This window comes from Salvia splendens, chromosome 19 (assembly GCF_004379255.2).
Source record: "Salvia splendens isolate huo1 chromosome 19, SspV2, whole genome shotgun sequence".
NCBI classification, from domain to species: domain Eukaryota; kingdom Viridiplantae; phylum Streptophyta; class Magnoliopsida; order Lamiales; family Lamiaceae; genus Salvia; species Salvia splendens.
In genome coordinates, this window is record NC_056050.1 from 7,441,653 (window position 1) to 7,458,824 (window position 17,172).

At 34.0% G+C, this 17,172-nt stretch overlaps 2 protein-coding genes across 4 annotated transcripts; both read right to left on the minus strand.

The window, feature by feature from the left end:
* Nucleotides 1-9,802: 9,802 nt before the first annotated feature.
* LOC121778596 (lipoate-protein ligase LplJ-like) lies at nt 9,803-12,566 on the minus strand. Of its 3 annotated transcripts, none has more exons than XM_042175965.1 (4): nt 12,181-12,566; nt 11,575-11,813; nt 11,286-11,343; nt 9,803-10,200 (listed from the first exon to the last, which is right to left on the minus strand). In XM_042175965.1, the coding sequence occupies exons 1-4, from the start codon at nt 12,357-12,359 to the stop codon at nt 9,927-9,929; spliced, it is 750 nt and encodes a 249-aa protein (XP_042031899.1). In that variant the 5' UTR covers nt 12,360-12,566; the 3' UTR covers nt 9,803-9,926. The 3 variants fall into 3 exon arrangements, with proteins under 3 accessions (XP_042031899.1, XP_042031898.1, XP_042031900.1); XM_042175964.1 differs by having other exon boundaries at nt 9,803-10,205; nt 11,195-11,343; XM_042175966.1 differs by having other exon boundaries at nt 10,003-10,200; nt 11,195-11,343.
* Nucleotides 12,567-15,222: 2,656 nt separating this feature from the next.
* LOC121778952 (zinc-finger homeodomain protein 9-like) lies at nt 15,223-15,669 on the minus strand. Its single transcript, XM_042176329.1, has one exon. It carries the CDS (start codon nt 15,667-15,669, stop codon nt 15,223-15,225), a length of 447 nt encoding a protein of 148 aa, XP_042032263.1.
* Nucleotides 15,670-17,172: the final 1,503 nt, after the last annotated feature.

The following is a 17,172-nucleotide window of genomic DNA, read 5'->3' on the forward strand; positions in this document are numbered from 1 at the left end:
TGTTACACGTTGATGTATGCTAGAGCGTTCGTTTTGTTTATGTTGGTGAACGTTTGTGATGGGCAATATAAGAAAACGATGAAAGGAACGATAGGGCATGCATGATAAATGTGTTGATGGAAAAACTGATTGTGTTATGGTGTTGACAAGGGTTGTTGTGCGTACGTGGGTACAAAGAGCAAGGGTTGCATTAAAGTTGTGAATTGTGTTATATAAGCAAGCGAGGTGGGCTTTCTTTTACTAAACTCTTTTATTCTTTCAAAAGTATGATATGTGTTATAAGGGTAGTTTAAAGTGTTATGCCATGCCATGATTGTTTTGATGTTGAGATTGTTGTCTGATGCCTAGTTCGTTTGAGCTTGCTCCGTTAAGCTATAGGGCTGTGTTAAACGAATTCGGGTCTGAGTAGGGCCACAAACCCTATCAGGCTGTGTACACTGGTGGGATCGTGATCCTTGCTAGTCGGTCGGTCTCGTGGGCGAATAGTGTGGCCACACTTTCGTCGCACTATGGTATGAGGATGTGAATGGTTGATTGTTGAGAAAGTGGGGAGATTGTTTTGTCTGGCCAGACTATGAAACTATTTTTGTGATACTCGATGATATTTCTCTTCTAAATGTAAAACTCGAGTTCACTATGGTATGGATGACATACTTTTTATCAAATGTTTTCGGCATGAGCCCATTGAGTATATTAAGTACTTAGCCCTGCATATGTTTTCCCTATTGTGCAGGTTGAGCGATGATGTTGCGGCGGATGTTGAGTCGAGCCTTAAAATTTTCCTGATGCGTCGTGTCTTTATATATGGGCGTCATCCTATGACTCTCTCTAGATACTTGATTTCCGCTGCCTTGTTTGAAATTGCTTTCTTTCTAAAAGTCTTCCGTTTTTTCCCCATACTATGTTATGACATTAATTACCTTGAGACATTAATCCGCTGCTTAACTATTCGATAGACTAAAATATTTCTTTTGGAATTTAATTGAGTTTTCATATTAAATTTTGTCCTTTATTGTTTCCCCCATTTCTTCCCAGCTTCTTAGTTCTCCCTAGTCGCGAGTTTCCCGTCTTTACTATCCTTAGTAAGGGCGGTCGTGACAGTTCATCATTCCCGTTGATTTTATTGAGCTCGACATGCCAGAAGATAAAGAAGTGCCAATTTTGTTTTGCAAAGATTGCAAAGCCATTGTGCAACTTACTTGAGAAGGATGCCAAGTTCGTCTTTGATGATGCATGCCTTGGGCATTTGAGCTGTTGAAAAAGAAGCTGGTCGAAGCACCCATAATAATCGCACCAGACTGGTCGAAGCCATTTAAGTTGATGTGTGACGCTTCTGACTATGCAGTGGGGGTCGTGTTAGGCCAGAGAAAGGATAAGATCCTTCACGCTATATACTACGCCAGCAAAGTACTCAATGATGCACAGTTGAATTACACAGTGCGGAGAAGGAAATGCTAGCAGTAATATTTACTTTTGAGAAGTTTCGTGCTTACTTATTAGGCATGAGGGTGGTGGTCTACAAAGACCATTCGGCTATTAAGTATTTGATGAACAAGAGGGACGCCAAACCTCGTTTGGTGAGATGGATCTTACTATTGCAAGAGTTTGATGTTGAGATTAAAGACAAGAAAGAATCTGAAAATGTGGTAGCTGACCATCTTTCAAGATTGGAAGGATTGCAAGAGACGCAAGAGGAAAAAAAAAGTCATCAATGAGAAATTTCCTGATGAGCAAGTGTTGCAAGTAACAACTCGGGAAACATACATGTCATGGTTTGCTAGCTTGGCAAATTACCTTGTCACGGATATCACACCAGAAGGGCTCTCTTCAAACCAAAAGAAAAAGTTTTTGAGTGACACCCGCATGTATGTATGGGAAAATCCTTTTCTCTTTCGTATTGACAGCGATGGAGTAATTCAGAGATGTGTGGGAGAGCATGAACACAATCAGATTTTGTCCGCTTGCCATGATTCTGCGTATGGCGGCCACTTTGGAGCACATCGCACTGCATTTAAAGTGCTCCAATCCGGATTCTTTTGGCCATCGATCTTCAAGGATGCAAAGGCCTATGTTGAGAGATGTGATAGTTGCCAAATAACAGGCAATATCTCGTGGAGGAATGAAATGCCAATGAACAACATCCACGAGCTAGAACTCTTTGATGTGTGGGGAATAGACTTTATGGGACCATTTCCCAAGTCTAATGGGCAACAGTACATTCTTGTAGCTGTTGATTATGTATCTAAGTGGGTAGAGGCAGTTGCCTCAGCAACCAATGATGCCAAAGTTGTCTTGAAGTTCATCAAGAAACATATCTTTAACCACTTCGGGACACCACGGGCTATCATCAGTGACGGAGGAACACATTTCTGCAATAAGCTTTTTGCAAACCTCCTTAGCAAATACGGTGTTCAGCATAAAGTTGCTACCCCGCACCATTCCCAAACTAGTGTCCAAGTGGAAGTTTCGAATCGTGAGATCAAGAGGGTGTTAGAGAAGGTAGTTCAGCCGTCTCGCAAAGATTGGGCGGAAAAGTTAGATGATGCATTGTGGGCATATCGAACGGTTTACAAGACTCCAATTGGAACTTCACCATACAAGATGGTTTTTGGAAAAGCTTGTCACTTGCCGGTTGAACTTGAGCATAAAGCTTATTGGGCTCTGCAAAAGCTTAACTTAGACTATGAGGCTGCAGCCAAGAAGAGAATGTTCGATATGAATGAGATTGATGAGTTTAGGCTACAAGCTTATGAGAGTGTTGATCTCTACAAGGAACGTGCCAAGAAGATACATGATGCAGCTATTAAGCCTCGTCAATTTCATGAAGGACAGCTGGTTCTTTTGTACAACTCTAAGCTAAACCTCTTCCCGAGAAAACTCAAGTCAAGATGGTGGGGTCCCTATGTGGTGCACAAGGTTTACCCCTATGGTGCTGTTGACATTCAAGACCCGAAAAATGACAATTTGTGGAAGGTTAATGGCCAACGATTGAAGGCCTATGTTGGTGGTGAAAGTGGTAAGGAAGCAAGAGAGGTGGTCACACTAGAGAGTCCGAAAGTGTAGACCGATGATGAAGAAGGTCGAGCCAACGACTATAAAAAAAGGCGCTGATTGGGAGGCAACCCAAGTCTTTTATTGTTCTTTTATTTTTGCTTTCATATATTGGGGGTTTTGTTTGCTCAATTCTTTCCCTCAATATTTATTTTGAATTGAGCATTTTTTTTGTTTTTTTTTTGTGTAGGAGTGAAGATGAAGGTCGTATCTCTGCTGTTGGAAAAAAGAGTCGCCCAACCCACCCACCCATGAGCTTCACAATGACAAGGGAGTATCTTTATACCTACCTTATATTTGTCTTCTACCTTGGGGACAATGTAGAATTTAAGTTTGGGGGAGGGTTGGAATTCTGAATTTTGTGTACATGTTAGAATGATTTCCTATGGATTGTTACTTGCTCATACTTGTTGGGAGTCACTAAGTGAACTTAGCTTTTCCTGTGAACTTGTTCTATGAACTTAGTTGTCAGTTACTTGCTTCTGGAGAACAAGGAGTCTTACTTGTTAATTTAGGAAAGAGTAGTGTTCTTTGGTGTCCGATTTCTTGAGCTAAGGAGAGAGAACTATTTCGGTTTTGAAAAATGAGTTAAAAAAATCTATATGGTTAATTTGCATAATTTGAGTAGGACTTGACTATATTTTGTTGATGACGATGCACAAAAATGATCTAGGCGTTAGGACTAAAAGCTTCATTGCCAAAATATCACATGCCTGACCCTACATGAACCCCTAGCGAGCCAGTTTGAGCCTTATAGCCTAATTTCTTTGTTAAAATTTTGAAGTCACTATACTAGCCTACATGATATATCCTTTTGTTAGCCCTTCTTTTCAGTCATTGTCACTAAAATTGAGGTGCTAGCACATCTTTGGGTAGTTGCTGTTGGTGGCAAGAAAAAAAGTCATAAGTTTAGATGCTTGTTATGTAATATCCAATTTATGCTTGAGAAATAAAGTGCAAAGTTGCTGAGTGAAAAAAAAGAAAAAAAAGAGGCAGCCTGTTCATAGAGAAAAAGCCAAGGCAAAAAAAAGAGAAAAAAAACTCAAATTAGTGTTCGAAAGAAAGAAAGAAAAGTAGCTTGATTTGTTATGTTGAAAAATCTTAAGTTTGGGGGTGGTGAGCTGTGGAAATTTCATGCTTAATTATTATGAAGCTTTGGGAGATGTTGTCCTATGTGATGTGCTAGTATTCTTGATTTTGGTAGAATGAGCTAATAACCAAATTCGATATCCCACCTTAACCAAAAGCCCCATTACATTCACAAATAAAGACCTTTTGATTTGTGCAAAGGTATTGACATTTTGTTGATGAGTTCTGCTTTGAGTTTTGTGGAAAGACCAAATAGATTTAAAATAGAGAATAGCCGAATGAACTTCTTTTGACGATTTAGCAATGATGGTTTGAGACACTAGAGTCATTGCTTGGACTTGGATTGCTTGTTGGATAACTAGATCTTAGGGAGCTGGTTTGTGTTCATACTTTCATTCTAAGTCATGTTCAAAGGAGAATATGGAGTTAGCTTAGGTAATCTCTTGACTTGTGAGAGTTTTTATGATATGAATTTGGGGATTTCATGAGTCTTAAACCTTTGTGCTTGATTGCTTATTTTGCTCAAAGATGAGCAAAACTTAAGTTTGGGGGTATTTGATGTAAATCAAATAATGCTAATTCTACTCAAAGTTTTCTCCTGATTTTTATATGAAAATAATCTATTAATTAATTATTGAAGTTTAATTAAAAAGAAAAGAAAAAAGATTAGGTGTTGCAATGTGCATCGAATGCCTAGAAGAGTAATCTAAACACAAGGTCAATTCCAAATTTGATTTCCTCCAATTTTCCATTCTAACATTTAAACGATCGATCACACACACATGTGCTCTCTTTGCAGATTAATGGGGAGATTCGTTTCAGCATAGGAAACCTACTGAAATTGGGAATTTGAGGCTGCTTTGAGTTTTTCTCTTTTGAAGAAAATTATGCAAGGGGCCCATCAATTATGTGAAAAAGGAAAGAAGCCCAATGTTCAAAAGTGGCGTGACCTACTTGTAAATGGAGGAAATAAGAATATAAAAAGCGGAGTAAGAGAGAGCAGACAGATTTTTTTGAGGGAGAAAGCTGCAGAGACTACAAGGAGCAATTGAGGAGAAGAGAGATTCTGGAGGAATTCAACGTGAGAAAGAGAGAAGGAAAGGAGAAAATTCCAGCCATCATCTACTCTAAATTTACTCCATGGTTTCTAGGGTTTTATCTCCATTTATCATTGTTCTTGGTTTAATTATGTTAGGCTAAGAATCTTGTGTTACTCCAAACACGTAGTATGACGTTTTGATTTCGTGATTTATTCTATGCTTGTTTTTATCTCATGTTCGTTATTACTACTTATTTGATTGAATGAATTTATTACTTTAGGTGCATCTTTAGTGATAATTCTATAGTCTTGATTTAATGCCTCTTTAGCTTGAATTGAGATGGATTGTGGTGGTAATGAATTATCAATTGGAATTGTTTAGATGACAACTTGATAATGGATGTTGATCTTAATTGCAATTGTACTTTGAATCTCGCACTTCCGTAGGGTTCTTAAGATTATTGAATTTGGTTTAAAGAGTAAGTGTTTAGCTATTCTTTGACTAGTTGATGCTTAGCATGTTTAGTGATTGCAGGTTGAATAATTTAAAATTGTCCCGAACGTATGAGATAGAATTGAATGCATAGGATTAATCCGTGTCTTGTTTACAAGTGTTTGGAGTAGCAATTGTCTCACTTGTGTTCATTTGAATTCACCTTTATTTTTCATTATTTTCAGAAAACAAACTTCAAACAAAAACCTTCATCTTTACTGTTATTTTTATTTATTTGGAGTTAAACGAACTTACCTTCCCTGTGGATCGACACCTTAAATTACTACACACGAAGTTGTACTCTCGCAGTGAAGTGGTAATATTAGGGATAATTTTGTGAACTTGAGTGCATATCTATTCTGATTTAAAAAGACCAAAATTACACATCAGTTAGTATTATTATTTTGCAAGTTAGAGAAATTATTTTTACTTTGTGTCTTGAAATTTCTAAGTAATTATAGATATAATTGATTTATTATTCTTTTAGATACTTTTATATCCTATGTATTCAATATTCAAATTTCATAGTTATTATTTAATGAATAGTAAACTAAAAATATACACATTAAAGACACTTAAGATGAATAAAAAGATTAATGAAGCTGAAGAATAATATTTACATAGGGACCTAGAAATTAGAATTAACAAAGATGCACCCATAATTTGCTAATTTGAAAAGATTAGTGATCTTGAATTATGTACTACTCCATCTAATTGTAAAATATTGAGAAAATTAAACAATATTTTATTAAAATTAAGTAAACAAATTTAATAAGTACTACCTTGCATAACTAAGTAAAATTTAATTTAGGAAGCTCTAAATTGGATGTTTGTCTTAAAATAAATTGATTATAAGTTACACTAAGATTATAAAAAGATAAAGTTTATTATGCATATAATTCTAAAATATAAATACAACACAAATTTCAAATAAATCTTAAATATATTGAAAAACACAATATATCAAATTCTAATTTGATACATGCAGGTGTCCCATGCTTCTTTATCACTATTCGTTTTTCTTCTCACCTCGTACGATAGATGCTTGTATAATGTTAATAATCTAATTATAAAGATTTAAAGTAATACAAAATTATCAATTTGATAATCTTAATACATACTATGGTGAAATAGATAATTAAACTATATTTTATATTTTCAATCTTCAGTTAATGGATGATTATTATATTAATACCTCACTTTATATGTTGAATGTTGTTTTATACTGATAATATTTTTAAATTATAATTCTAACCATTTTGAAACTGTTATACATAATTTAATTTATTATCAGGTTTATTATCAAACATAACATTAGTTTATAATATTATTTGTGAATTTACTCAATTTTTCATTATATTATATAAGGCAAAATTGTTGTTGTAACTATTTATATTATGTTTATGGCATATAGATATTACTTAATTTTTTAAAAATTTAGATTAATATAAAAATAAATTAATTATGTGCATAGCACGGTGTTATACTTGTTGTTTTTAACTGCCAACAATAGTAACAATATGTCATTTGTCATACTTTAAAAAAAAACTGTAAAATAAAATAATGTGGTTTAAATAGCAATATGTCATGTCATTAATTATGTTGTTTGAATTTTTCACTAAAGTTGTTGTCGTTTTTTATTCTCCATAATTAAATAAATTATCATTCATATGTATAATTAAGTAATTCATCAATATTTATTTATTTAATAATTAATTAAAATAAATTAATTATTTATTACTCCGTTAGTGTTTTATGTGATAAATAAACTCACCAGAAATAATGATTCAATATTAGTACGAAATAAAATTTTTTTTACAAATATCAGAAACTTCTTAGAAATTTTGCAAATTAAGTCATCTTTATAAAGTATGTTTTGACTTTATAAATTATTCTTAATTACTTTGTTTGTCGTTTCTTTCCATTCATTTATTTACTGCTATTTTTTTAGATTTTGGATTTTGTACATTTACTATGTAATTATTTTATTTAAAATTTTGCATGATGTAGTATTATTTATCTCACATTTCAAAGCGAATATGCTTTTGAGTTTATGATAATTGATATTTATATAACCAGTAATTCAAACAACTTTAAGACTTAAATTATCAATAAGTTGTAGTATGAATTAGTAGTATGCAAAACCTTCACACTATGGTGAGTTAATATAGTGATAACTAAGATTTTCATATGAAACAAAAATTTATATTTATTGTTATCGTATTATTTTTTGTTAATATTTATATTTATTTATTGCCCACAACTTTAACATTTTGAACATTACAAATTTTGAGACTAATTATTTCATATGTATGGTATTTTACTATTGAACGATATATATTGTTAAGGTATGGCTGCTCCCTTTAATAAATCCAATAATAATCTAATTAATATATGTGCTTTTATTATTTGTATTGTAAACTTATCTAATTTTATTATTTGTATTTGTATATGTCACCATAGTGTTTAGTTGTTTAATAAAGTGTTATTAAATATTTTTTTTATTTTTAAAGTTCGTATAACTATATCGTTTCTCGTATTTGTTGATGGGTACACTATGGTGACACCGTGATACCATAGTTAAAATGACAATCAAAACAAGCAATATGCGATACATAGACAAACAATCTGTAAAACATAGGCAAGCAATCTGCGATATGAAATAAGAGCACTACGGTGACATCATAGTTAAAATGACAACCTAGGCAAACAACTCAGCATATGATTCCAAGCAATCTGTGATATGAAAGCAAAGATAATCAAGCAATCTACGATACATAGGCAAGCAAGCCTGCCACGTGGCAGGCTAAGGTTGAATCTGCTTCTAAATCTAAGGGTTCTCATTGGTAATACATGGTCATTTTAAAAGTGGTTGTCATCTTAATACAATCCTATTTGTTGATTAATCAATATGATATTAACTCGAGAAAAATAAAATAGATCGTGCAATGCACGGGTGTGATACTAGTTAGAATAAATCCCAACTAGCTAGGTTTATGTACAACATAAACTTGATCAGAACATCACACTGGGGACAATATGTACTCCGAAAATGCCAAGACACGATTATATACATTAACAATAGATCTTCTCGTTGACTAATCACCAATACCCAAGATGACATGGTACTAGGTTGCAAAAACTCGCACATATTGATATTTAAAAAAGTACTATATGACCAACACTGTGATTAATATTACTTAAATTGATTAAGATATAAATAACTACTGAGATCTCATATTTGGTATAATCAAGCAAAAAGTACATATCAAATTGTGATTCATTCATACTTATACCACTCTCAAGTGTCTCATCGAAGTTAATAAGTGATTTTGGATCAACACTAGCAGCCTTTCACTTTAGATTATGCACATCTTTCTAAGTTGAGAATGTCATTTACTTTTGTCTACAATGTAACAATTGAAAGATCTCTAGTAACCATAAGTCCACCGATTAGGCAAGCTTTTAACAACACTGTTTTTCGTCCAATAAAAATGTGCAACAATGGTCATATTAAAAGTCCACGTAGAATATATAATTTTTTTACACACCCTTATAATTTACCTTTTTTATTAAAAAAAAGAGGATTATTATTATTCCTCACCTACCCATATGATAACTCAAATCCCTAACTCATATTAAAAAAGAAACTTATTCATGTTCCACCATTTTAACACATTATTTGCCCTTGATGTGATACTCTCCTCCTTAAAACTCTACCTTACATTATACTTTTAAAATCTGTTTCTTCACCAAGCTTGCACACTCTTGGTGGACGGAGGGAGCACATAGTTCATGATTGGTTGTTTGACAGATACAGTGAGAAAAAAATCTGAGTTTGGGCTTCATTGGAGATAATATACCATTAGGCTAGGGGCAAGAATACAAAGGTTATAAACATAGTCATCTCCCTAAAAGTAACATTGTCACGTAAACATTCACGAGAATAAGGACACAATTGGTAAAATAAGAGAGATGAGGAGAATAGTAGTTAAAATAGTGCTAGATGGATTGTGAAGCCCACACTATTATTAGTGTTTAATGGTGGGCCTCAATGGTATAAATTGCAAATAAATTGATGTACATGAGTAATGAGTTTGTAAGAACATTCCATAAATAGAAATGAGATATTTTTATGGAACGGATGAAAATGTCCTTATTTTTATGAGACGGAGGGGAGTATTTTTTTTATATTTAGAGTCTAATATATTTGTTCGCCAATACAAAAAGATAGATGATATTTGAGTAATAGACCTAGGCAATCTTGCTTGTTGGACAAGTGGAAGATATGGCTGCCATATATGAGATCTGAGACACAGTACCTACGAGCTCCATAGAGGCTTCTTCTCCAAGTTCCTGCCGAGTCAATATCCGACTGGACGGCTCAAATTGAGAGGAAGAATTCTGGATATCGTCTGCATCGAGTGATCTCAATGCAAAATGCGAAGCAACGGAATCCATGGTTCCATCAATGAAATCTGACCTTGACATATATTCCTTCAAGCGGCATATAAACTCCGCGTGATTCCTAGCCTTTTCACAAAGAACAATACAAATTTACTCAAAAATTTTTTACAGCATAGCATTTGTAGATAAGTTGCAAACTAAGACAGCAGCAGGGTTAGACTATTCCTACATCAGTGCAATTAGCAAATGATATAGCAACAGAGGCAAAAAGGAAAACTGCATAAACAATCTTTCATTCAACTTTATTAATAACATTACAGTAATTGGAACATGCCTCAACTTAATAGATTGGGTGTGAACCAAACATTGATGTTGTAGATTTTCCCAAAAACACATTTTGGTCCTTGACATTAAGTTTGTTAGCTTTTGGTCCCAAACATTATGTTTTTGTCCTCATTAACGGTTCGTCAAAACTTAATAGTTAACTGAATTTTGACTTGATTGATGAGTTAAAATATGGACCAAAAGCTAACCCACTTAAAATGTGTAGGACCAAATAGGTTTCTTGTGCAATGTACGGGACCAATTTTGGACTTTACAGAACCGTTAAATATGGACTAAATATTGTTTACGACCAAAAGCTAACACACATACTGTGTCGGACCAAAAAGTTTTTTTGAGCAAATGCCTAGGACCAATTTGAACATTAGTTTTTATCAGTATATCCAACCACCTTTACTCTTAGACTATACACAAATCCCATAGCAAAAGACAAAATTCTTCATGCATAGCTAGAAGCCTAGGGGTGGGTCAATGTAACCTCCTTTACTCTTGTAGCCTACTCGAACTACTAACCAGTAACCACTAAATAAAGTCATAAATTTCTAAGGGACAATACATAAACTAGTTTTTGAAAATCTAATATAATTCTATAGGAAACATACTCATTTCTACAGTTCTACATAGTATGCAAAAATAGCCAAGGGAATTATGAGTGGCATAAATCATTAATAAAGATCTACAGAGATTACAGTGATTCGAAGATTCCAAGAAAGTCTAAAATGGAACAGCTTTGTTAGGGGATAAATGGAAAATGTTGTAAAGTATAACCCCACCTGTCGATATTCAGGAACTCGTGTTGGCATTTTGAGATAACCCATGTTACTGATTTCATAATCCCATAAAAAAGAAGTATGGTGAACCCACCTATTTTTGGTAATAGACTGAGCATTTCCACCAAACTTGTGGTTGCCAATCACGTAATCTGTTAAAAAGGAGCATATCAAGTTCATATCTAAGTTAATGCTGCTGAGAGATACATTGATGTAAACAAAAAGACCACAGGCTTGAACCCGTCTAATATTAAAATAATGTACAGTGTATAAATCGAACTGTATAAATCCACCAAGTAACTTCTCATTCGAGATAAATAACATCTAGTTATAGAGGACTGCAGGGACAATGATAAGATAGAGGCGGTATAATATGTACATACCGTTCTCTCGAAGGCTAAACTCCCCAATTCCTTGAAACATGTTCTTATATATTAGGCTGCTCCATGACATGATCGGCCGAGGATATGATTGTAAACCTGAAATAGCATCCTTGTTGCATATAAACGTTACGAAAATAGTGCCCTGATCAACAATAACAGTACCGCCTCCTGTAAACCTTCGGATAACTGGAATTTCATCTCTTAGAACAGCATCAGTTTCAAGAAGTTCCTTAGCTTTTCTATCAAAATATTTTTGCCACATATCAATTTGGTTGCACAGATTCTAGCTCCACGATGATTTGATAAAGCTTAAAACTTCAACACTCGAATACACAATCAAGACACAGAGGAGCACAATAATGAAAGACAATCATCAGCAGTTAACCATTATCATAATTTTTAAATCCTCTCCCCAAATAAACACATGCCCTAAGAACTATCATACAAAAGGCAATTATAATTAAGTGACATCGAGACGGAATTAATTGGGGAATATAAAGTTCTGATTGAGCACAAACCTAAAATTTCAACAATTTTTTGAGATTTGAGTCGATCTACGAAGTAAGAAAAAAGTGAATTGAAGTATAAGGTTTTGTGATTTCTGACCCTGAAACACCCATGACGATGGTGGGGCGGGTGGTTCCGTCGTTGATGATGCACCAGTTTTGAGAGGAAGTTCGAAGCAGCCTCTCTTCCAAGTGCAGCTGCTGCAAAATGGGCATTCCTTTTACCCGGAGAAGATTGATTATCGGCAGCCCAGCTTTTCTTGCCTGAGATGCCGCCATCGCTAAAATTAAACAGTCGGAAAAGCCGACGCCGGGGTCAAATTCAAAGCCGTGACATTGGTGGGGGTGGGACTGTCACTGGGTGGGGCATAGGGCGGCGCCGTTGAGCAGGAATCGGCGGTGAAATTGGACGGAGGAAGATCTCGAATCAATAGGCAGTAGTGGAATTGTTAATGTTACTGAGAAGCAGGATTCGATTGGGCCGGTTCTGGACCATATCCCCTATTTTCATTGGATCCATAAAAATGAGGTGTAATTTTAGAAATTTTAATTAAATAAATAAGTGATTTGATTCGTTTTACAAACTAAAAAATTTACTACAAGATATGTGAAAGGACACTATAATCATTTCAAACGAGTTAAAAATAAAAATATTAAATTGTGGTATGATTTTGGACCTGGATTGCATGTGCTTTTGCTCCCTCCATCCCATGTTACTTGTGGCGTTTTTTTTCTACACGGAATTTAAGAAAATTATATTTACTGAGTTAAATAGAGTAGATGAGAAAATATAGTAAGCAAAAGAAGAGAGACTAAAGTAAAAGAAAGAATAAAGTAGGCGAGATTAGATGTTTTATTTTTAGTTAAAAAGGAAATGACTCAAGTAACTTGGGATAACCCAACATGAAATACGACTCAAGTAACTTGAGTCGTAGGGAGTATTATGATTTGAGGTTTGAGTGAAATGCTAACAGACTAACACCAAAAAAGTGAATTTTGGTATGTTATATTCTTTTTGCCCACTCAAGAGGTTCACATTCTTTAGTGACATGAGATTTTTAGAGGAATTGTTAGGTAGAATAAATATAAAGAAAAAAGTAGTTGAATATTTTAATAAGGAGAGAGGTGAGAGAGATTTATTTTCAAATATAGAAAGTGAACATCTTGAGTGAAACAAAAAAAGAAAAGAAAAAGTGAACATCTTGAATGAGGGGGAGTATATGGGTTCGAAATAGAGCTGGATTGTGGATGGCATATGATTCGTCATGAATTTGGATCCAAAATGATGTACTCCCTCTATCCCATAAAGTTTGTCTAATTTTATCATTTTCGTTCGTCCCATAAAATTTGTCTCAATTGGAATATTTTCAAAAGTAGACATTAATACACCTCTCACTCTCCTTAATGTGGAACCTTATTTCACTACACCCCTCCATTTAATACAAAGTCAAACAATTTTTTGAAACACGGGTCAAGTCAAATTGAGACAAACTTTGTAGGACGGAGAGAGCATTTTCAAATTCAAAATAAATTTTAAATAAACTAAAATTCGGTCCAATGAATCCAATTTTACAAATATTTTTATGAAACTCGAGAGATGAGTATCTACACATGAACATAGCAATTATTAACACAAAGTCAATTATTATAACAAGAATGTTTTAAATTAAGTGTGAGTACATGAGAATCTTAGGAGCTTTTAGGAATTGAAAATCTTATGACTTGTAATAGGGTGAAGACTACAATCAACAATTCTAACGGGAGTTTGGTGACATATGTTATCGTCCTAGTAAAGCATACGTCGTAAATTGAATAATGGATTCATAATACTATGAATTATAGTATCAAGATGCAATGGAATCTATATTCAGGAATTCCCTTTCGCTACTTGAACTTTAGATGAAAAGTAGTCTATATCTTTCTCATAGTATACCTGACATTTCTTATGCCGTTGAAATAATTGGTCAATTCACACACCAACAACATGCGAATCATATGGATGTAGTAGCTTTGAGGATCATAGACATTTCGAAGTTCACGCATATACCGATGCATATTGAACAAATAAGCCAACTTAATGCTATTTTGACTCAAGTTTTAATCTTCAGAAGAATTTTTACAGATCATTTGCAAATATAATTAGCAAGTTGAGCAATGTATATCCTGTTACTCAAATTAATGGGGAGTGTGAAAAACAGGAAATTATGAAAGGAAATCAATTATATAAGGGGGGAGGAGATCAGACAATATGTGTAAACTATAAACAAAAATAGATTAATTGACTTTCCTAAATTTGATGTATTACAAACTTCATAGTACTAAAGAAATAAAGACACTAAATTAATATTAGGGCTGGAAATTTGGGTGGGTTGGGTTGTTAATGGGTTAACCCGATATCGACCCGATCCAATATGGTCAAACCCTAACCCAATTCGAAATTATTGGATTCTTGTTAGGTCTCAATACATCAACTTCGTGCTCCGTGTCATGTTAAAAAATGTAAGTCCTACCATAATACCATTAATGTTAGTAAGTGACAATATAATTTAGCTTAACTTGATAATGACCTGAATATGATATTACATGATAAATTATGATATTACACAATTAAAACATACCCCCGCGGTACCTTAGTAGTGAAGGCAGTAATTATAACATGATTAAAACTTTATCACGATTTAAATCGACATAATAAAATTATCCTATAACAATAAATTTTTAAATAATTAAAATAATACTACTTTTATTTTTTCACAAATAACCCCAAGCCAACCCAAAATCACTAGGTTCTTATGGGGTTGACCCGTTTAAAATCCAAATCCAGTAAGACTGGACTCAAATTCATATCAGGTTTTCGTGTCATATAAAAAATTCAGAGTCCTAATCAAAGCTTTTTCCCAAATCTCTTCTACTTGCCTCTTTACTATTCAATACTAAGTGCATTCATTGTTCATTTTGAAGGTTCTATAATTGGGTTTTCGGTTGACGACACTAAATGTGCAAGTAATAGTTAGGCTAGGATGCCAACACATAAATGGAAATTGACATTGTATGCATCTAGAACATTACATCCCCAGTGACACATACATAAAAGAAAAAAAAAAGGGTTTTGTTCCAAAAAAAATGAAAAAAAAAAATGTTATTATGATGTGTAGTGATGATCATCAGTGAGAGAAGAAGCATTTCCAGTTGAAGCAGAAAGAGAGGGAGAGTTTTTGTGATTGTGCATCCAAACTTTAAAGACTTTCCTAGTAATCCCAAGGCCTCTGCAAAACCTCTCGATCTCGTCTTCCTCCTCTTTCCTCTGCAACTTCCACCCCAGATTGTCCGCAAAGCTCAGCATTTTCTCCTTCTGCTCCTCCGTGAACTTGGTCCGGAACCTCTTCTTGCCCGGCGAGTTCCCCGCAGATCCGCCGCAGTCTATCATCTCCGCGGCCGCGTGATGCGTGGAGACTTTGCGGTGGAAGTTGCGGTGGCAGCCGCATGCGCCGCAGTTGAGGGAAGTGTGTTGTGATGTGAATTCGCCGCAGCCGTCGGTGGCATAGCTGCCGAGGCTGGCTGCATGGTTCCTTAGGCATTCTTTATACATTTCGTTACTGTTTTCGCCTTCCATTTCTCTCTTGCTTTTTCTTGCTTGAGATATTGTAAATATAATGATTTGGATGAATGAATACAACGTGGTAGCAATGAATTATACTGTGCTTTGTTGACCTTATACAAACGTATGTATTTACCTAGATAGGTTGGTGTGGGGATGTTTGGGTTACATTTTCTATTTTAATAGCCCTACCTTTTAGGGAGTTCGAATATCAAAACAAAACTCAATCTTAATGTCAATTCGTATAATCAAGATCAGAAGGTCATTTTTATATAACACGGTTATTATTTTCAGATCGTTTCTAGTTCATTTTTAAATTTTGGTTTGAGGGTCATTTTTAGATCGTTTTAGTTATCTCTGTACTTTTTAAATTTAAATTTTCACATATTTAATTATGTAGTTTGATGTTAAGATTGAGTTTTGCATATATCACAATTTATGGTAGAATTTTCCATGTTGTCTCCTAAAACACAAATACCAGGTAGGAGCATTTAAATATCGTTGATTTATATTATTCTGAAATAAAAATAAATAGAAAAATTGATTGAAACTTAAATGAATTGAAAACGCCCTAACTGAGAAATTATTCATATGTTTTTGCAAAGCGAAGTGTCATCAATATCCGTTTCTATAAACACTTTACATTAACCACTTCTTTTTAATGAGTTTATGAAAGTAGTATGTTATACATTTAAGTATTTTATGTGAAGGATAATAGAGACATGTAAGTATTTTAGATTGATCCCTATGTAAAATGAACACTTCTCATGTGGTAAATTGTTTATTACTCCACCCGCCACGACAAACGGACAATAGACAGCAAGATTTTGCATTTCCTATTTATTGAAAAATTTATGTTTTAAAATATCATATCTTATTTATTATCAATATGTGAATGTACACAACTTAAGGGTACATTACAGCCAGCATTTTCATACCTGTCTCTATTGAAAGTTTCAATGTCATTCTTAGTTACTACTTTGGTGTACTAAAACTGATATGAAAACATTAATTAAAAACAAACTAAAAATCAACTTGTTCAATGGTATGTCGGTTTACCTCCTATAATTGATGTGGGAGGTACCAATACATATGGTATTACTAGATCACAATTATGGCCGTAATATGCAACCAATCAATACTTTGTGAGTCTAAGTTCATAAGTTCTGTTTAACTACTATATTATAAACAAATAACTATCAAACTCGACTTCAAAACTAAATCCTCCTAAGATAATTTTGTCGCATGGTATTAGTCATTTTTATGGCAAACCAATTATAAAATAGCAATTATAATAATAATTTCTCCCTCTCCTTTGGACATGACACATGAACAAATGATTGAGAATTGGTTCAAAACCAATGTATCTACGGTAATTGCCATTAATTATTAGAAGGCATCAAATTGTCCCAGTTCATGAACACAAATATTCTCCACTATTTAATTTTACTTCTCTGCCTCATTACCTATGGATTACCATGCACACATAATTTA

Bases quoted from the DNA above. Each gene is read 5' to 3' on its own strand.
- LOC121778596 (XM_042175964.1), bottom strand. From the start codon at position 12,359: ATGGCGGCATCTCAGGCAAGAAAAGCTGGGCTGCCGATAATCAATCTT. The intron at 11,814-12,180 runs GTCAGAAATCAC...ATATTTTGATAG, and splicing joins ATCGTCATGGGTGTTTCAGG to AAAAGCTAAGGAACTTCTTG. The intron at 11,344-11,574 runs GTATGTACATAT...CCTTTTTAACAG, and splicing joins GTTTAGCCTTCGAGAGAACG to ATTACGTGATTGGCAACCAC.
- LOC121778952 (XM_042176329.1), bottom strand. From the start codon at position 15,669: ATGTATAAAGAATGCCTAAGGAACCATGCAGCCAGCCTCGGCAGCTAT.